The following is a 22,115-nucleotide window of genomic DNA, read 5'->3' as shown; positions in this document are numbered from 1 at the left end:
CTCAAGAACTGATAATCCAGGCACCACTTTGCTTTGGTTGAAACACTTCATGTAAATAATTACTAATACAGACTATGTCATAATAAGATACATGAGAAAGACTAGAACACAAGAGCCAAAACATTATAACAACTTAATATTTTTTATTTATCAGAAACTGGAGATAAAACAGGCAGCAAGCACAACTACTCTAGCACATAAGCATTACACATTACATGGCTGAAGACTGAGCAAAATTGAAAACATTACCCTGACACAGGGAAGGCTACACGGAGGTCTCAAACTCCACTTTTAGAATTCTCTCCCTTTAAGTCCACGTAAGTAAGCTGCCTAAAGCACGATACAGCTGAGCTCAACTGTGGTCAATATAAAGGAACAGCTATTGAATTAAAAGATGCACTCTTCTGGATTGTTCCTTGCAGGCAAAGTACAAATACTCCTTCTCTATGATCCTCCCCTGTATTGACAAACTCCAAGTTAATCCTGAGTGGTTTCTATGGGCCTTCATTATTTTTTAACTTAAAATGTGCATGTATAAAACTGCAATCAACATCAGGAGAAACAGCTGGACTGTGACTATTTACCACCAACAGAATGATGGAAGCAAGGGAGGTCATACATGCCAAACATCAGACTGAGGGCAAAAGGAAAAAAATCACAGGGTGTAATCTGAAGAGTATGCCAGCATCTAGCAAGATGTCAGAAGTTCTCTTAAACTGTCAGTCCTGCCTGGAATCTAAGGAAAAATTCTCTGGGCATCATGTACCATGATACAAAGGTTAAGAAACTATTCTGGGTGTTCTTTCTTCTAGGGTGACTAAATTTACTGATCAGCATTCTGAAAAAGCTACTAACATGGTCATTTCAGTTTTATCTCCTGGCAGATCAGTAACAGTGCAGTAGTGGTTCTGGTGTGCTGCTTCTGCTTTTATGTTCCACCTCTTCCTCCCCACGCGCCCCACCCCCCCCTAAAATCCCTGATGATTTAATTGAGCTGGTTTTCAGATGGATCATAACAGACCCCATGTGATGAGCTGTATGAGCACAACTGGGAGGAGATGAACAATAAAGAAGTTTCTTAAACTAACTTTGTGTTTGGAGAAATAAATATGGAACTGCACTCTGAAGAAACTCACTTTACCTGCCTATTGAAGCAAAAAGGACACAGACAAGCTCTAAACCTAAAATTAAGGTATATGACTCCAAAATGCACTTCTCCTTATTGAAATTATCCCAGGGCACCAGCATTGGTGCTGTACATAGTGCTATACAAGTACTATAGTGCTATACAAGTACATAGTGCTATACAAGGTAAATAAGCCAGTTAGTTTACTCAAGGGGATCATGTTTTCTTTACTATATGACAGCACCCCAAAGATTATGTTTCAGAGGTAGGTGCTACACACAGAGCTATTACTGACAGGACAGCAACTACAAAAGGGTTCTGCCAAAAAGCTCTGAAGGATTTAACTTGGAGTTGGAAAGCAAGAAAAAGGATTTTAGCATTTCACGTGGGTGATTCAGAGTACAATATTTAAACACTGGAGTGTCAGCATGAAGTGAGACTTCCCCTTCACACAGGTTTAGCCATCTTGATTTAGACAACATACAAAGTTCAAAGTCACACAGTTTTTGCCCTAGATTCAAAAAAAGTTATTTTATGTTTTCTTAAAGCTACAACCAGTACATGCTTTGTACCTCCTTATCAAGCACCAGAGACTCGCCTTCCTTCTCTTATCTTGAAGGCTGACATAATACATTAAAGACAGACTTTAGACCCAACTTTGAAGACAAAGCAAGAATTTGCAGCCTTCCTACTCTAACCACTGAGTAGCCATGATACACTGGAAAAATCTGAAATTGCAAGAAATGCTGTAGCTGACCTTATTCGTATGAAGGAATGGTGACATCCAGTGGCCACCTATGCCTGTTTTAACTTGCAGTTTACAACCACAACTATTTCAAAACAGAGCTGTGGCTGACACCAACATGAAGTAAGCCTAGCTGCAGTTTCACACAGATAACTCTAGGGGGGTAAGAGCAGTTGAAGACAACTTCAGTGTCCGGAAAGATACTTTCTATTAGTACTGCAAATATTAGGCAAAATACCTCTTTTCCTATGCCCTCACTGTTCATGACTGAGCTTGAGAACTGAGATCTGTCCCAAGACTTCTGTTCCTATACCTACTTGTCAAAACTTACCAAATTTTTCTGTATTGCTCATTACTCTTCAACGTAACAGTCTGATATAGGCAGGAACTGCCAGCTGGGTCAGCTGTGATGGTTGCCTGTAGGCAGAAGGGAGAAGTCCGGCCTCCCAATATAATTCAGATTTAAGAATTTTCCTGGGTTTTTTTCTAAGACAGTTTGTTTGCTTTTTTTACCTTTGCCACTGAAAGAGTCTATGTTCTTAGGTGATGCACTAAGCCTTTCCCCTTCATTAAAAAATACTTTTCTGTCATAGTTTTCCCCCTCTAAAGGGAGACTACAGTAAAGAAAAAGGTTCACTCATTAAGAGAATTTTGGGAATCCCTGCTGATTCTTGTTTAATTTTATGCCCTGTGAAGTTCTTATGCTTTTAGCTGTATTTTTAAGGAGAAATATTTCCACGAAGTTGGAAACAGGTGCCCAAAATCTAAAAGGTGGGATTGATTTGTGATCTTCGACACAGGTGATCTTTGCATATTTGAACCAGAGCTCCCAAGCAGGGGCTGTGCCATATAAGCTGACAATAATTCGGTTTGAAGATGAAAATTAACAGATAACACTGGGATCACTGGGCTGTCCTGCATACCTTACCATGAAAATGAAAGGCAGAATCTTTGGAGAACTAATTTTTTGCCTGTACACTATCTTCAAGACCAAGTGGAAATTTCTGAATATATCCATGACTGCAAACTAGGCAAGTAATACACAATAACAGTTCAAACTATATGCCTGCCTCAGGACAAACAACACAAGCTGCTTTCCCAATGGCTATCAACATGGAAAGATGAGAGCAGTGGCCAGAGCTGGTAGAGGAATGACTTGAGAACACAAGAGTAATTATAACCAGATGTAGTGGACGGTGCCTCTGGTCTAGAGAGAAACCATGAAGCGTCCCATTGCCACTGCACTCCTCTACTAAATAGAGGTTCTAGCTACTGCTGCCTACTCTGCTCTTACAAAGCTCTACCGCAGGCAGACAAAATTGCTATTTCCATTAACACAACCTACTCAAAAGCAGAGACTGCTTATAACTACAACTAAGGAAATTCCCAGCATGTTGTGAGCCCTAACAGCAGTAACTGATAATCATTATCTGATGACTGGTGCCCTTTTTGAAATGAGCTTGGCAGGCCTCAGGCAAGGACTACAGAGATACCAACATCACAAAACTCCTCATAATTGGCATTAATTGCTCCTTTGTTGACAGCACAGCAGATCTGCCAAGGATTAAAGGGATCGTAGTGATTAAATTCATCTCTGGCGATGGCCCTTCAGCACATTACTAGGCTGGTGCAAAACATTCACATAGGCTCTGTCAATTTGAAATTGGGCTCAAGGCTCTGTTAATTGAACTTTTCGTGCAAGAACATTTTTAAAAGCAAACACAAAAAAAGAAACCACACAAAACCCCACAAGTTCAATTAAGAAACCAAATGGCTCAGGTACAAGTACTTCGTTTTAACAGGGAACAGAATGCACGGTCCTTACATGAGGACTCATCTGAACACTCCTGCAAGAAAGGACAATGATGTTCATGCCTCTTTGAAGGTGAAGGATATTCCTCCCTAACAGGGATATGAACCTTGAGAAACACCAACTGTTCAGCAAAGCCCAAACTTGCAAATCAGCCAGTTGCTCCCTTCTTCCAAATTTCTCCATTGCAGTTTAATATACTGCTGCTGAAGCGCATGTGAGATAGTGCACAGCAGCTTGTCGATGCAGCTCATCACGTTTATTTTAAGCCTCAGTCTAAGTCTACGAGAGTAAATTTCCATCCTGAGTCTGCATGGACTTTTGGCTGCATGCCCTTACAGCTAAGGTTAAATAAGACTAGAAATCAACTAGAGCATGTGGAAGGACCAGCTCAACCTCCAAAAAAGAGTCAGCTATTATTGCCTATTTGTGATCTCTCTGTGCTTCTACATATGCTTTCTTTGACTCCTCTGAATACCAAGCCACCTTAAAGATGGTGGAAAAAAAGTTATATAACCAGAGATGCAATTACTCAACAAAAACTACATTTACTTTACTTTTATAAGACTTGATTCAGGGGAAGGAGAAAAAAAAAAAAATAAATATCTCTCCAGTGACTTCTCTTCCTCTTTTGGGCACAGATATGGATCAGACTCTTAAACACTTAAAAACATCCATATCAGAAAACCTGACAGTTATGAAATACCACAAAGAAAGATCTAAACCAGAAACAGAGAAGAAAAAAGTGGGGGGAGTGATTAGAAACTCATTTCAGGTTTTACACAGCTGAATAATTTTACTCAGCAGCCACTGATTTCAGAAGTTAAGTTGTGCTATAAAACATCACGGAATACTCTCAGCAAAGCAGCCAAAGGGATTATTCAGTATGTCCATGTCCAGCGTACCTTGGAGCACAGCTCAAAAGGTTCTTAGCAGAATTAAGCTAAGGAGGACAGGCAGCAAGACCATCTCCCTCTGCTTCAGTAAATCAATGTTTACATTTCTATATCATGCTAAATGCAAGGCAGTCCCTGAAATCAAGGAAAAGTAGCAAAAATTAAACCAAAAACGTAACCGTTCCTAACACAGTCCAATCTCCCAGTGGCAAGCTGACAGACAAACCAGGAACCTTGTTTAAGACTATATCCTGAGGCAAAAACCCAAAACTATCAAAACACAGCAGAGTTGCCTAGCCCTATAATCCTGCCCATTTTCTCCATGGATTATCCAGAAACCCACAAATCACAGAAATAAAGCACGGAAAAGACTTGTGACTACTTCCACCAAGAGAATCTTCCATACACAACTCAGCCAACTCTTTGGTTGTTTCTCCTTCCCCTCTGGTTCATTCCACCAGTTAAAATTACACATTTTGGACTACTGAAAAGCAAATTACAGCTATGAAAGTAGTGCCCTGCTATCAGATCTCATATAGCCTCAGAAAAAAAAAAAAACGAAATCAGAATAAACTCTGGCAAATCCATTAAGGAAGAATCTTCTGAAAAAACTGGATTAGCCAACAGGTCTGACAAACATCCGTAAACTTAGAAAAAGAATGAGCCAAGGAGGAAATAGTTTATAGAAACAACCTGAATGCCAAGCCTGTCAACTGTCATATTAATATATATTGCATGCTCTTTGAGCTTGCATTTATGTGCATATATACAAACACACAAACCACCCCCCCCTTCCTAGATAGGGTATACCTATATAAAGGCAACACAAATTCAAAGATGCTCTGACAAGACGGAGTCACCCAGTCACAGAAAAACAGGGAGGGAAAAAAAAAAATATCAGTCAAAACCTCACTTGATACAAGATTTCCATGCTGCTAAGGCTGGATTGCTTTTGGCAAAAGCAGGAAGGAAGTTTAAGCAAATAGGAGACATAAAAAGAGTTCATTGAAAGGAAAAACAAAGACAGGGAGCTCAGACACTTCAACCAGTTCCATGGATTGCCCCAAGAAAAAGTTAACAGGGAGCTCCAGATCACTACAAACTAGGTATGACTTTGATGAAACTAAGGAATAGTCTTGTGAGCAAGTGTTATTTAGAACTGTTTTTCTATTTGATGCTATTTTCTGTTGTTTGCAGTTTTCTAATCAAGAATTAACCTGCCGTTTTGCTACAATAAAGACAGTTTTAAGGTTGGCATGCCTAAAAACACCTAGCGATTAAAATGGCTATTAGGCACATGACTTTCAAAGAATGCTAGTCTGACTGGATTTGGAGAAATCCGTTGAGGTACCTCTAAGTTGAGACACACTTAAGCTTCTCAGATATTGGCCAAAAAAAACAAAGAAAGAAAAGTCTCTGGGCTTAGACACTGGTGTCAAGCACCAGGAAAGAAGGGAGAAGTTTAAGGAACGCTCAAGCTGGAAGAGATCACAGCATGAAAACCTTCATGCAAGAAAATGTTTGATATACAGGGATCAAAATTAAGTTCATTGGTGAACTATTTCATTAAAGGGATCTGCAGTATAATAGTTACCTCTGAAATTTTCCCATCACTGCTAGACTTGAGTTAATTAGCCTGAACACAGACTATGGCAGTGGACTGTTAAAGTTCTTCATAAAGACAGACAACAATTGCAAGCCCCACTCATCACAATGCCACCTCATCTTCCGCTGTACATTCCCTGGATTTTACCTTACTCTTCCCATTGGACTTGGCTTCAAGAATCACTTTATATCAAGCTCTGGGCACCTAGATAGCATTTAAATCTGCAACTGCTCCTATATGTCCTTTCTGGTTACCAAATGGGACCTTACACTTTTCTCCTTTTTCCTCTCCTGACCAAAGAGACAGCTTGATTATGAGAGTGATATGAAGGAGAAGATGTTATTGCTTCCCAAACTGACAAAAACATGAGAAGAAACATTATTCTTCCTTCCCAGATGAGCTTCAGAATACCAACGTCCTGCTCTCTGGAGCTTTTCCCAAACAGCAGCCACCAAACTCATACACAGCTCTCTTCACATGCTGCCACCTACATGGAAATACTTGCAAGGCAATAATGTATCATATTGTATTGAACCGCAAAGAGACCTTGCAACCTGAATTGCAACATCACCCTGCTGGCTGGCTGCACCTTTGCCCGAGGGACTGGTTCACATTTGTCCCATTTTGCAACAGGATAGCACTGGAAATCACTAACACCCAGAGCAGAGGCATGAAGAGAGAAGAGCAGAAATTAACGTGAAAGTAAAACTTCTCACTGAAGCATTAAGACTCACTGGTCATGGACAGAGACCACATTTTTAAAAACAAAACTAGCATTGCCAAGAATCAGCCATGTGGAGTTGAAAAAGCAAAGCAGAAAATCCACTCTCAAGCTCAATTTCAAGTTAAAGATTTCCAAAAGAGCTTTACTCAAGTTACTGTTACACAAAGACTCCCAAAAACAGTTCTCTGGGAAGTTTTAACACCCCCACTCTTTGCCTAATGGTTTTTGAAAGCCATTAGGTAAGGCAGTTGTCTTCTGCTTGAAATTCTACTTCACTTTCAACCAAGTTTCAAGCTGCTTAAAAAAACAAACAAAAAAGCCCAAACCAAGACCTCATTCACAGTACTTCCCATCTTGTACTCATGTTGATGAAGGTTAGATGCTAAATGAGCATAATATAGTTTAAAGAACTACACTGCACTAATAACAAAACAGCAATGGCCACGTAACACTGGAAGTAATTACTATCATCAGACAGAGGGAAGGAAGGGAAAGGGCTGATCAAAACAAATAGTTAAAAAACTAAATCACATTTCTCGTTGATTCCTGCAAAGTGGTTTTGCAGGCTTTCCATAGGTAGAGGCAAGGTACAGGGCCAGGGCCCCCCAGGCACCACTCAGGGAGGTAACAGCTCCTCCAACTATTCCTCTGTGTACTGCATAAAGCTGCAGCAACCTGCCACCAACAACTTCTCCTGGAGATATCTGCTCATTCGCTTGCTCCAAAGACCATGAAGAGGGTGGGGCTGCCTCTCCCATTCTGCTGACCCGCTTTGTGGCAGCAGCAGTTAATAGCCTTCAGGCAGCCATCAGCTCCCGTACACAGTCATCTACAGCACTGTGGACACGTGTACTGGCATCTGAAGACAACTAAGGATGTAATCTGCCCTAAAAATGAAACATCATAACATTTTATATAAATTATCATATAATTTATATAAATACTTAGAACTATATATAAAAGATCACAGGAAATTCGGAAGGTCATCTAGCCCATTTCCCCACCTCAAAGCTTATGTTAACTCCAACATGGACCAGAAAGATTTCTTTTCACTTCATGGATGACTCTGCTTTAAGCATGAGGTTGGACTACATGCCATCTTCAGGTCCACTTCATCCTGAATTTTCCTATGATTTACAAAATGCTGATATGTACATATGGAAGCTGTTATAAATTCACATTAGAACAAAACCTTGTAATGTCTTTTTTTAAAAAAAACAAGGAACTTTTATAACTAGACTGAAAGAAAACACAAATGACAGTGTCTGCTTCTTGAGGTTTACTAAATCCAGCTATTTGCACCTTCAGAAGCAGAAGCATTCTGACAAATGCTACAGTCATGTGCTCACGTGCTCTCCTCTGGGCTTTGAAACTTGGCCTGTACATGGAACAGATGCCCAAGTAAGGAGGACATAAACATACAAAGACTGGGTCTGGGAAAAAATCACCAAAGTGTTTTAAATCTAGAATACTTAACACTGAATCCTAGGAAACATATCTGCACATACAGAAAGGTAGTTCTAGAATGTGCAAATGAAACCTGGCTGTGCTTCACTAAATGAAGAAAGAGATGATGTGTATCCGAATCTGTTACGCTCTTGTGCTAGTAGTAATAACACTACCCCTCATGGACCACACACTTCCATGCTGAAAGAGATACGCTCCAACATGATCTTTTGGGCACCACTATAATATTTTTCTCAATGTTATCACGTCTACCATCTCCACACTCTTGTGTCTAGAAATTCAAACAGTTCAGTTATACCCCAGATATTACCAGGAGACACCTCATTATTTTTCATTCTTACCTTCTCTCCACTAGAGTAGAAGAAATAACGCAATCGGACAATGTTACAATGATCCAACTTTCTCATAATCTGGAGCTCTCGGTTCTGAAACAAGAGAAAGCCAAACAATCAGGAAAATAGTTTTCTTGCAAAGTTAGAGTACGGTAATGAACACCTTAATATACACATACAGGGTCTGACGGACCTAAGAAACAAAAGAACAACTAAAGTTGGAAAGAGGCATCAGCTTTCACACATTTATTAGTCTTTTTCCCCATCACTTTATCACTGAGAAAAATCAACATCTTTGAGTACATTTTTCCCTCTAAAATAAAGGTCCACAAATCCATCACAGTATCCGAGAATTACCTACTTACATTTCCAAAGTTTCAGCAGTTAAAGGCAAGAAGGCATCAACTTTCCATTTTTATATTCTCATCTTACTACAATACACTGTATCAGCCAGAATGGTTGGAAGCCTATGCCCCTTGAATACTGTAAAAATAATGTAAACAATGTAAAAGTAAAGATTTCTACCTACATGCCTATACTTTTCCACACTGCCATTCTCTTTCCAATACCAACAAAAGGTACCCAAAATAGAGTAGGCATTTCAATTCCCACTTTTGTTCAATTGAGGTTTAACTAGGTTTAGGCAGACAGATTAACAATGTTATTTTCTCTTTTTATATCAACCTGAAAAAGCCGTTAAAATAAAATCAGTTCATTACATGCATGATAAACTGGGGACTTTACTGCAACTGAGTAACTGGAGTCCTAAACAAATGAGGGATCTTATAGTCTAACAGATAAAAATGAGTGAAATGTTGAATTGCAGATACGAATAAAAACAAGCAAGTAAAATTAGCACAGCTATGTTTGTTATACTTCATTCCACAGCTGTTGCTATAATACTTGCTTTCTCCTATGGTCACATTTACACATCACTGTTTTTCCTTCAATTACTATACAATCTGCGGCTTCAAAAACATAAGGTATTCCAATTTTTACTTGGATCATGGGATTGCTAATCATGCATCTTAACTAGCTAGGACCAGCACACTGGACTAATACACTGGTCCTACTAGCATCATTAACTCTGGCCAATTTCAGGAATATTTGGGAAGAAAATTTTTTAGCCGCTACACATTTTCATGCTTAAACGCACAAAGCTAATACCTACTTTGTGCAGTGCTGCTGTTGAAAGGATTTCATATTCTACTTATCAGAGGGTCATGTAAGATCCTTATCACAATGATTAAAGCTTAAGGAACTCTGCAAGAACCACTCAGAGCTTCTAACGTGAACATGGCTATGAACTCCACTTTTAATTCCTCTAAGCCATGTAGCCTTAAAAAAAAAAAAAAAAAAAAAAAGAGGTGTTAGATAGGATGCAGTTTCATTAATCCTATCATCCCTGCCACCCGCTGACTGAAAAAATAGTTCAGTATTAGCCAGCCCTTTACAAACACGAGTGACATCTCACACAATTATCAGTTGGCAATTACCCAGCTAGTAGTTAAGGAGAAAGCAATTCCTTCCCGAGCCTGCCCAGCTTCTGAACAGATTAAAGCCTAAGTCTGTTATGTGCACACCAAGACAGGCCTATTCTATCCCGAAAGAAGAAGAGCGAAAGTAAGAGAAAGCAGGAAGAGACCTTGGAGGTTTTCACGTATCTCCTGAAACCCCATGAAGTGAATTTGTGAAAGAGAAATACAGGCTTTATCACATGACATCGTCAACACACCTCACAGAGAAAAGCATTGTCCTAGCAGCAACAGTAGCTCAAATTTTCTCCACTTATTCATTCTTTATTAAACGCTGTCAAAAATAAGTCAATTTTGAGTGTTATGGCTGGGGTTCCTGTGACACATGCACAGTTCAGACTTCAGATCAAGAGAAAGAGCTCATGCTCTCGTGGGGTCCAAACTGCGCTTCACTGCCAGCTCAGTGGTGTCTCCCTGGGCCAGACTTCGACTAGCGAGCCCAAGTACAGATGGCTCTAGATCCCATCAGTCACTGAAACACCAATTATAACAAGAGACAAGTTGGCTTTTACAGCGTTTAACAAGGTTACAGGACTGATCCTAACACTGCAGCTTCCAGCACCTCAACCAAATTCAACCAGCAATTCATAGCACAACATAAGGCAAGTAATTTCTTCCTCCTTTTCTTCCACTGGCTGTGAGATGGGAATAATACCTTTTATCTCATGAAATCAGTGGAAGAAACATTGAACACATTAAGTATTTATGCATTTATTATTTTGGTAATATCTCTACTAGGTCCTTAAGATATCCATATATACTCTAAATCAGGTTATTGCTTCATGTTCTTTACATATGCTGATTGGATACACTAGGAAAAAAAAAAAAAAATCAGAAGTTATTCTAACACCGGGCTGAAGTTATATTTATCCTCTGGTATCTCATCATAGCACAAGCACAGTCTGTGCCCACTTTGATGCCTTCCACTCTGATCCATCTCCTTGGGCTCTCAGCCTGGCCATCTGCTGCAGCTGCACAAACAGTGCTGCAAGGGTGCTAATATCAGGGATAACACAGACACCACTTACACAGTAACCTATATCTTACATCCCGTGACTAGACAGAAAGAAACAAATTCACACTGTCATGTTAGTTAAATAGTCACCTCAGCCACCTTAAAACCAAGCTGACTTCTAATCACCTCTCCCGGTGGGAGCTAAAACTGGAAATACTCAAACAGTTGCAAGCTTCAACTGGATGTGGTGGGATAACAGCTACTGATGTTCACGTAACAGACTGATGCTTTAAAGGATTCATTTATTCTCATATGAATACTTCAAGCAGTCTCACTTTACCATGTATTTCTTTGTATACAATTTTAAATAAGTAACAGCCTTTTCACTTTATAGTGTGGGATACTAATTACCAGGGCACGAATGCACTCAGGGAAGAAAAAAAAAATTATCTGATTATAAGAAGGGAACCTTCATTGAAGTGAACAATGAAACAATGACAGATGTCCTACACCAAGTATAAGCGAGAAACTGCATGTTTAAATACAATGCAAACTTAAACGACTTCAAAACATGCTGATGAGAAAGGCTGACAGTGCATGATCAAAATATAGGGTGGATGAAAACATAAAGCTCGTGCCTATCCTTAACTCATCATTATTTTCTTCCAAGAGACACGGATGAAAAGACAAAGACTCAAAGAAGAAGTTATTTTTCTTTCCCGTTCTCCCACCCATTCATGTGAAGAGAATGGTTTAGTTTTCTTACTGAATGAGAGTATCGGGCACTGAAGAAAGCAACACCCTTCAGTGCCAGCCTTGCCAAAGGAGAGGCCCCAGCAGGCTTCTGTCCACAGCAAAACACAGAGCTCCCACAGCACGTGTTCCTTCAAGAAGCCACAAACAAACAGGACTATGAACAGATTACTCAGCAAACTTCCATTGCAGTTTGATTTCTTTATCTAACATAGATTTCTCTATCCAGAAGGCAAAGGGCTGCAGACCCACAGCTCCAGAGGACTGCTTTATGATCAGTGCACTTGAGTCCTTCACTAACTACTGAAGTAAGTCCAACGTGACAAAATCCTGTTCACCACCTCTAAAGACATTTTCTATCCCAGACTGCCTCGGCTCATTATATTGAAGAAATATGGTTGCTCATCAAGGTTAAAGACTTGATTAAAGGCTGCCAAGACAACATCAAATGTGTAACCAAAAAAGCTCATGGATGAAGACTCATGCCATCTCTCCCAAGTTACAACCCCAGTTCTAGCAAAGCAAGATAATTTCTGCCTCACTACTGTAATCTGCTATTACAGATTAAGATAACCATCAACACCCCCATTCCCCTCCCCACCCTCCCCGGAGAGATTTCTAGTGCTATGTCAGTTTGCATTCATGTGACACCTAACCTGGATCTTCACCTTTTCTTTTCTTCCCCCCCTTCTTTCCCCACTCTTTTTACAACAGGAGATAAAATGACTGGATCAGAGATTATGCCTTATGGGCTTGCAACTTCCTGAACTGAACCAGAGCAAATGAAGGTGGAAGGTCTTGTATAGCTCACGTCAGCACACCACTATCAATACATACCCAGTGAAGTGTAGAAGTATCACTTGGATCCAGTTCAAAACATAATTTCTCAGAGCTTCCTGAACTAAAGGGTATGCTGAGTTTTGTTTTTTTTTTTTTTCTTCCAACACACCTGTTTAAAGTCTCAACAAGGTTGTTTGAGGATTATATTAAAAGCAGATGAAATGGGAGAAATCAGAAATTTGTATTTTTGCATTGTGTCACACCAAGGGCATACGCTCATTCTTGTGAGCAGGTAAGATTGCATACGTCTCGTCCTTTTAAGAGAGGATATCTTTCTGATGGAAAGGCAGGGACAAGCTGCCAATCTATTTCAACACATAACTTCAGCAAGTCTTCTTGCTTAAAACAAGTAAGGCCAGCAACTGAAGTTAATTCTCAGTTTTGTACTTTTTGAACTAATTTTTATTCTTCTTGGGGTAATACCTTCAAACGCTGAAGCTCAGTATCTCACATTCTCCTATCAGGTTATAAAACAGAAAATGGAAGGTGATTGTCACATGAACTCTGGCATTACAGATGGATGGAAGCAGCCCAGGTAGATCCAAATTTCTCAGTATACCAAATCCTCCTTCTCTTGCACGTGTCACGTTTACAGTTTCCTCCTTTCTCCTGCTTCCATCAATCCCCTACATTGTACCACATTTCTTATTCTTCAGTAAAGATTTTCACACAGTGAAGACTGAGAGCAGGGAGCCACAGGCAAAGCTGGTGAAGAAACTAATTTCCAGCGGGGGGCATGAAGGCAGTGATGAAGCAGCAGGATTTTTTTCTCCCCTGCTCCCTTCCACTTGAACAGCCTGAAGGACTAATCACCTCCACTCACCTTCACTCGCTGCTCTGCTGAGCCTGCCTGGAGAACAGGCCTAGCCTGAGACTCTAGGAGATTTAAAGCATTTTTACACAGGAGGAAGAAATCTCTTTATCCTGAACATCTCCTAGCCACAAGGAAAAGGCTGAACTCCAAGCAAAGGGCAGCAGACATATGCTGACAAAGCTCTTTCCACCTGATCCTAGCCAGCTATGCTTCATGCCTTGTAGAGAAAGTTGCTTGGCACAACATTTGAGCCACAGCTGCTAGGCTCAGCTTTGTAAAATGAACAGAGACAAAACACTCCAGACCACAGAGGAAGCCATCATACTCACCATAAGCTGCCTATGGTACAGAAAAAGCACCTGACAGGTTACCAAGGGGTAGTAGGATCACCAAGATCAGCATATTTTCACTAATATCATTACTGAAGCTCCAATCCTAGCTTGTTTGGTTTATCCTAAGCTTAGTGGAACAGACTGCAAAATAAAAGCTGTACCACATCTTCTCTAAAAAGTCCTGAAGTTGCCTGACCCATTCCTCCAAAGGTGGATTTCAAACACCACCAATCACAAGGCTACTTTTAACACTGTCTCACTGTCAGAAAAAATATTAGAGGAATTATTCTATGGCTCACAGAACTAACTGCCTTTCACAGATAAGATTATTCAGGCATTTTACAGAATAAAGGCTAATTCCTACATTCTTCTGTATTTGCCCCAAGCTATCACTGAAACAAATCAGTGATTGGAGGCAAAAGCGCAAAAGGGGCTTAATTACAGATGTCTGGGCTGGGAATCTGCCCATACCAGGCATCAACAGCTAGCCACCCATGAAAAGTTCATTTTGTAGGCAAGCAATTTCAAGCAGAGATAAATGTCAACTGAGATCGCAGTTTTCCTCATTTACATTTGAGGCACGGATTAAGACAAAGTCCCAGTCTCCTCCTCCTGTCAGTCACGGCATATTTCCAACACCAGCAGATCTAAAGTTGGGAACATCCTCATTTTTAGCACACCTGTTAGTCTCAAACTCATACAATTGTGAACCTTTAATCCAGAAATACAGGACAATACCAACAAACAAATACTGTTTAATACATGTCTGCACCTATGACATACTAATAGCCTTAATGCCACAACAACCACCACCCAGTTAGTGCTGGTCCATCGATGATTGTTAAATACTTGTAGCCCAGCAGGCCTAACACACAGGTCAGAAAGTCCAGATATCGTGTCCTGCTCCAACCTCTACCAATGTGTAACACATGCAACTGAAGCAACTTTGAAGGTTAGCATTTGTCAAAGCACTTTGATCATCCAAGAAGTCTTAGAGACGTAGATACAATACTAATTAATACATTGTTAACACTCAGGGCTTCCCTAAGAGAGGAAAAAAAAATAATATATATATATATATAATCTGCATCAGCACTTTACAGTACAAATATAAAATTTCTGCTTTAAATACTCATACCCCCACCGTTTCCTTGCATCCCTTCCTGCCATTCATAGGAATCCCAACCTGCATATCAAGGGAAAACCCAAATGCCAAGTGCCTATACAACATGAGAATAATGAGTTCACATGCTCTGTGCCACGCAAGCAGGATAAGTGCAGGAAGCCGACAGGGCGTCCAAGACACAGAAAGACACAGAATGCTTGTACATGCATTTCTGTGCGACCCAGTGAATCTCAGTTGCATCATGCTGTTTTACTGTTTAACTAAAAAACAATCCAAAGGCTCCAATCCAGCTTCATTTTGCTACCAAACTTTACATTATTTGTAATCATGTAAAAATCTGGTAATTAAGACCCCAAAGCAACAAATGGTGAAGACACACAGCAGGGTTGCACCACAAAATGTTTCAGAAATACTGGCCTGTGAACACCCAGAAAGAATCAGAGGTGCAAAGCGCCTGCGTCAGCCGTATTCTAGCCAAAAATTTATTACTGAGCACAGCGACCTTCAGCCCTGGCACAGGTACAGATCAGGGCAAAAAGCATCAGCTCCAAACACAGCAGCAGGCAGGACCTGCCTGAAGAGGCCAGTGGGCAGAAGGTGCTGGGCTGGAGCTGGGGTCAGGCCAGGGCAGGCCAAAGACACAGGGTCCAGGCAAGCATAGATGGGGGCTACCAGTTCACTCCCAACCTGCACACCCATGATTTATGACAGCTTGACTGAAACTGAAGAGCAGACAGGGGCAGCAAGAGGAAAAAAAAAAAGTGCTTAAGCTAAAGCTCTAAAATAATGAGTGAAACAAAAAGTCACAGAGATACCACAAATGTGGGCTAGACTTCATTAAGTCCCTTAAGAACTAGACAGATTTGAACCCCAACCATGCTCAGTAATGAGTGAGCTGACAGAAAGGTGTACTGGATGACAATATGAGATACCAATACACACCTTTTTTCCACCCTGTTAATTCTTTTTACTGTGTTACTGCTCCCCCACCCCAAATTTAGGTATTATATCCCTTCTCATGGAAGTGACCACATGCTTTTAACTTCCTAACTTCCCCTAGAGAGTCCACAATGGCAAGTGCCATATTATGTCATCTCCTGCTTGGTCTTGCCAATGCAGGACACAGTCCCTAAACAGAAAACTTGAGTTTCATACAGCTATTACACATAGTTTCCTATAACTGGAAGCAGAAATGGCTTGTGTTCTTAAGAGAACATACAGCAAGCCTCAGTCTCTTAGGAGAAGAAAAATTCTGACTCTTCTTTCATTTCTTCCCTCTATCCCAGCAGTTAATTGAAGATTGGAAGCCAAATTCCTTGTTAGCTCATTGCTGCCTCTTTGAATGGAAGTGGAGTTCGAGAGCCTCTTGGAGAATTAATACCATCTCTAAATTCCTGCCAGCTCAGGAAGCTCGAGACTAAACTTGGAATGCAAATTGATTTCCAGCATCATGTCACTTCCAGACCACAACCTGAAATTCGCTTAATCATTTTCCAGTGGCTGTTTCAAATATTGCAACCTGATGAATAGCTCAGTTCTACAGCATCTACTGTGCTCTGCCAGCAGCAAGTCTAGATGCAGTAGGAAATACAGTGTACCCAAGATAAAAGTTAGAAAAACAGAACTAGGACAAACTCAGAGAGATGGTTCAAGTCCATTACAACACTGAAATAAAGTGCAGGAAGGAGAATTGAAAGGAAAAGTATTTGCTAAGAGGCAGCCCTATGCTTTCAGAGATAATAGCCTTTCTTTCCCAGAAGTAGCACAGAGGATCTCTGTTGAAAAACTCTTACAGTAAAAATCATTTTCCTTTCATAGAAACAGCAGATGGATTTTTTCCTCACGTTTTGAGATTTTTAACTCTTCAACTAGGAAGAAGAAAGTATAAGTATGCCTATAACATCAGTCCTCAGGGAATCTGCAACATCCATAGAAACTTACACCTGCAATCACAAGGGAAATAGGTTGCAATTAATCTATTAATCAAGTAAGTTCCAATCTCCCACAGGCACAAGACATTTGCTGTGCTGCTAATCACTATGTTATTAAACATTAATGAAATGCTTTATTACTCTTGGCCTTCTCTTCTTATATATGATGCAGCAGGTGCTTCATGCAGACAGATTTCAAGGGACTTACAAAACAAAAGTAATTTCTCTTCACCCTCAAAAAGAATATTTATTTATTTAGGGAACAGGTAGTGCTGCCTCCAATGTTTATTCTTCCTTTGTCTCAGGACTACTGCTATGTCACATGAAGACATCTGATGCTAGAAGTCATTGTGGGGCTTTAATTTCAATCCAAATGAAAATTTCTAACTACCTAAAACCTTAGAGGAAACATCCAAGTTAGAAGGATACAAGAAACTGAAATTGCAGGTGAAGGCTGAGCTGGGAGCAAAGGGGGAGTAGAACTGGTGGTGGAATTAGCTGCCTGAAGATGATTATTTGCCAAGCAGAATTAAATCTTTCAGAAGTAAGAGTCTTAATAACGAGCTCCCAGATGACTGAGCTTTTAAAAGGTTAAGCATTCCCTGCTGAATTAGAGGGAGACTGGGCAGCTCCTCTGGGGGTGGGGGAACAGGAGAGGAAGTCGTCTCAAGTCCAGCAGTGAAGTTGAAACATGGACCTGCGCTCCATACCTTATGCACATAGGCAACAAGCCCTTCTCCCCAAATTCCTGGTGTGTTCCCCACCCCCTGGTTTGGTAAGTTTGTCGTGAGCAAATATCAGCATTTATTAGTTACTGCTATAATTTAAAACCACCACATGTGAATACCAGGTCTGAGATATGCCTAAAATAATAAATACCCTACCAAATTTCAGGTGACAGCCGTACACATATAAGAACATTTCACTCATTCTTCATAGTTTTCTATAAAAAAACAATTCAAGTTTCCCTGGATACATATATTCATATTGAAAGGCAGCAGCACATTCCTTCAGTAGCTGCAAAATAATTTCATCGTTTGACCTTTGCTGGATACAAGAAATCTATCATACACTTGAAAGGGAAAGCCAACTATGTCAAAGTACAAATCCACCATAAGCTACTAGAAGAGTTAGTGTTCAGGTTTGATAAAACAGGTTATCAGACTTCTTCCTTGAGGGTTTTTTTTCCTTAGTCAGCACTAGTGCTTTTCAAACACTGTCCCATTTTTCAATAAATCATTTCCTTGGGCTAAAGGGTGTCAGAGCACTGAAATGAAAAGATTAGGAAATCTTCACATTCACTTCTAGCCTAAATTGCCCCAAAAGAAAGAGTAGAGAGGAGTCATTTTTAGCTATTATTACTTGCATAGCAAAGCACAGTTTTTATGACAAATTTTGAAAGCAGAGACACAGCACTATGGTTAGATTCACCACTTAGTCACAGTAAAAAGTAATAGGAATCCCCAAAATAAAGGAGCAGAGAGAAATGATTTCATGTCAGGTGAGCACCATGAATTCAAAGTGGCACACATTAACCTCATTTCAAAAGGTTACACTACTACCTTGATGGGCTTCCAAGCTCAGAGTTTCCCAACAGCCAGGTCCAGCTGGACCAACATAGGCCAGGGGCAACTTAAGCCCTGTGAAGCTCAGCCATTCTTCCCCCAACATCTGCAAAGATCTAAGATTGTTACTGACTCAGTTGCTCCCTTCTCTGACTGGGATTAGACAGCTTCGAGTTTAAGCCTACCCCAGGGTGTCACAACAAATGCCTTAGGAATATGTTGCAATGAGAGTCAGCCTCCAGGCCCTGATGCACAAACAGCAGCCGCTAAAACTCGCAGGGCAGATACACACCCAGCTGCCCACCCCACCCTTCTCCTCCTAGGTGCTGTTGTCCCTGCAGCTAGGACATCTGGGTGGCTCATCAGACACCACCCGATTCACCAGCTTGTCAACCGAAGCACAGAGCTTACAAGGAACAGAGTTCAACACATAGACTAGGCTGCAAACAGTGATAGTTCAGAGCTGATCAACAGCCACTTTGAAGTTTCTGCTGCAGGGGCAGTGAGCGCAATAGCCAACCCATCTGTCACTACCTGCAAGTTGTCTCTTCAGCTCTTTCAAGCGTCCGCTCAGTTGCCTCACTGTTGTCACATATCTGGACACAACTACATAGTTGATGCTGGAGCAGCAAGTTTTCAGAAAAGGAAAAACAAAAAGCTGGGAACTCAGGCAGTAGTGACAATGTCACTGTAAAAGAGGGGTAGCTTCAGGAGCATCCTGGCTTCCACCTTGCCTCCAGCATAAAACAAGAACTTGCACATAAACCTCTAGCAAATAAACAGAAGGAGAAATGGTGAAATCAGGGGACTCAGAAAACAAAGACAACTTGATCATACCAATCATCTTGGCACCACATCACCCAACAGTACAACAGCAGCCATCACCAGATTCTTCCAAGGAAGGCTCAAAAAAGCTTAGTTCCTTGTCATCTGGAACCCTAAAACCTGATGATAAAGAAGTCTAATCTCTCTTACTGAACCTGTAAAATATTTTCAAAAATGCATTTGTAAAACATAAGAGACTCAATGACTTTGTGACATAAATTATGTCAAAATGTTTCCTATGTCACCTGCCACCTTTTAAATCGACTACACATTCTTTGTGTTTAACCTACAGTACTAGAGAAGATTCTTGTAAGGTAACTTCACTAAAACATCCATTGTTACTAGCAGTGCAAGTCACAAAACCTTTCACTGACCTTGCCATTAACTTTGCACTACAAGATCTTATTTTCCATAGCTTAAGGAAGTCTCCCACTGCATACATCACACAGAACAGACATGCTGTGCGGATGAACTGCAGTTAAGTGGCGAAAACAAATTTGTTTTCAGGACCCTTGCCTCATTTGTTAAAAAAGGGGAGGGCTCTGCAGCAGGAGAAAGTGAAGAACTGCAGAAGTGGCAAGAACTGTTTTCTCTCATAGCACTTTATAACGCTGTATTGTGAAAAATGGACTCGAACCTACCACTAGGACATAGAACAGTCCACGTTAACGTGTTTATTCAGGAAACTGTTACATTTGTTTTACTCTGCCCAGCTCAGTATTGTGTGATCAAATATAAATAGAAGAGGTCAGTGGGACCACTGATGCTCACACCTGTCAAAAAGGCAAAATTGGCCTCTTCTGTCCTGTATCATCTATGTAAACGGGTAAAAAACAAAACAAAACAAAACAACACACCTATGTCTGAACTTTAGAAGTCACATCGGGAGATGGAATGTTAGATAACCAAGATAGACAGGGCACCTGTCCTGGCCCAAGGTATCTTGCAACCCCACTGGCAGCGAGACGAGATTGGCTTGTCCAGGCAAGCCAAGAATCGCCTGCATGCTAGCCTGTTTCTCACCAGTTACCCTGCTTGTCCTCTCTGAGCATGAAATTTTATTGGCACCAAACTCCAACTATGCAAAATCAGGCAGAAAGTATGCAGTTTTGACTAGTAAGAAGTATTTCTGCTCTGTGTTCAAAAAGCTAGATATATCCAGAGGCACAAGGAACATGGAAATTGGTAGCTTGCAGCTGCCAAACAAGCTAGGCCCGTCGTTCCCCCCAGATTAAGTTTCTAAAGGATCCTGACTAAGCCCATGAAAAAGTTAGTGTCTCCTGAACACTTGGTGGCTTCCAGTGAAACCAAAAACCTTTTAAGGACTATTATACTATCTTCAAGATCACAATGCTCCACAAGGGATGAACAGCAATTCACCCCATACAAAAGCCCTTGCTGTCACAGAAATAGTAAAGTATACCATTGCCAAAATTTATTCACACATAAATTTTTAATCCATCAACCTGTGGCTACCTAAAGCAATCAAGTTCATCACAAATAATGGTTTCTAGACCCAAATACAATAATGTAGCTCTATGCTAAAGCTTTTTTCCTCAAAACTTTAATTCTCTGCTTGATATGTTTTCTTTCCTGACCTGATATTAAAGGGTATGAAAACCAACAATTCCTAATTCTTCCCAGTATTTGCTTGGTTTCTGACAAAAATACATTAGAACAACCAGGGCATTAACAATTAGATTAGTAACAGCAAAATTTACTTCATGCCCCCTTGAAGCAAACAAGACCTATCTCTCACCTTTATCAAACATAGCACCCTTTATCAGACTAGAAGTTAGGGCCTACCTTCTTCAACCTCTCTTAAAACTAGGGATTTGGCATTATTTAATACTTCCATGAGAAATCAGAGCAAAGGCACTGAATTAAATTTGAATTAGCACCTCCCTTGAGTTACTTGTCTATGACAAGTCTTTACTGCATACAAAAAACACGGTACAGCTTTCCTAAGCAGTACAGCAAAGAGGAGGAGCACAAGTTTGAACATTTTTCTAAAAAAACAGATGCCTTAAAAAACAGCCTGAAACACCTGTCCAGGTGAAGGGATGGAACCTGCACAAGATTGCCTCTTGTTATAGTCTCCACCTCAGCTAAGTATTACAGTGTTATTCCACAGCCAGAGATAACTGAGAAGGGCTGCTGCTCAAGAAGACAAACTCAGTGGGTCAAAGAACATATGAATCAAGATGGGTTCTAGGCTAGTTCTGAGAAGCTGAATTTTTTTCCTGTGTTGAAACAAACAAACCAACAAAAGCTTAAAGACAAGTTAAATACAAGTGCTCTACTACCCATTTCCAAACAGAATACCTTCTATTGTCAGCTTTATGAGCTTGAAAAAAATATACATTTTCCATAATGTTTTATGTGTACTCCTCCTGAACATTTAAAAATAGGATCTCAAAGTGTTTCTCTTCACATTGAAAAAAATTACAGATCTCCCCAAAAATGACTACAAGCCAAGGGAAACATAACAGGTCTCAATAACCCTTTAAAATTTTGTTTTACTATACTTCATGGACTATTTATAATTGTGTATTTTAGAAGTGGGGATGCAAGATATGAAACCTGTTATCCCAGCAAGCAATCATTTAATCCAGTTTTAAGCAATGGAGGGCATCTTGTACTTTACAGTACCTTATGTCATGCAGCTGAAGTTGCTAAAAGTTGGTGCTCAAGAGCGAGCAAGTTATAAAGGAGCCTCTGGTTATCAGAAGT

At 40.4% G+C, this 22,115-nt stretch overlaps 1 protein-coding gene across 2 annotated transcripts in view; it reads right to left on the bottom strand.

Annotated features, from left to right (window-relative positions):
* GSK3B (glycogen synthase kinase 3 beta) overlaps window positions 1-22,115 on the bottom strand; it is a 157,150-nt gene that overhangs the window by 64,681 nt on the left and 70,354 nt on the right. For both annotated transcript variants that reach the window (XM_082046797.1, XM_082046798.1), the window contains exon 3: window positions 8,716-8,799. In XM_082046797.1, coding sequence (XP_081902923.1) covers window positions 8,716-8,799 — 84 coding nt within the window. The remainder of the gene's footprint in view (window positions 1-8,715; window positions 8,800-22,115) is intronic.

Source organism: Streptopelia decaocto, assembly GCF_964273445.1.
Source record: "Streptopelia decaocto genome assembly, chromosome: 1".
Classification (NCBI taxonomy): Eukaryota; Metazoa; Chordata; class Aves; order Columbiformes; family Columbidae; genus Streptopelia; species Streptopelia decaocto.
Note: the sequence above shows the minus strand (reverse complement) of the source record. Positions and strands in the feature narration are given on the sequence as shown.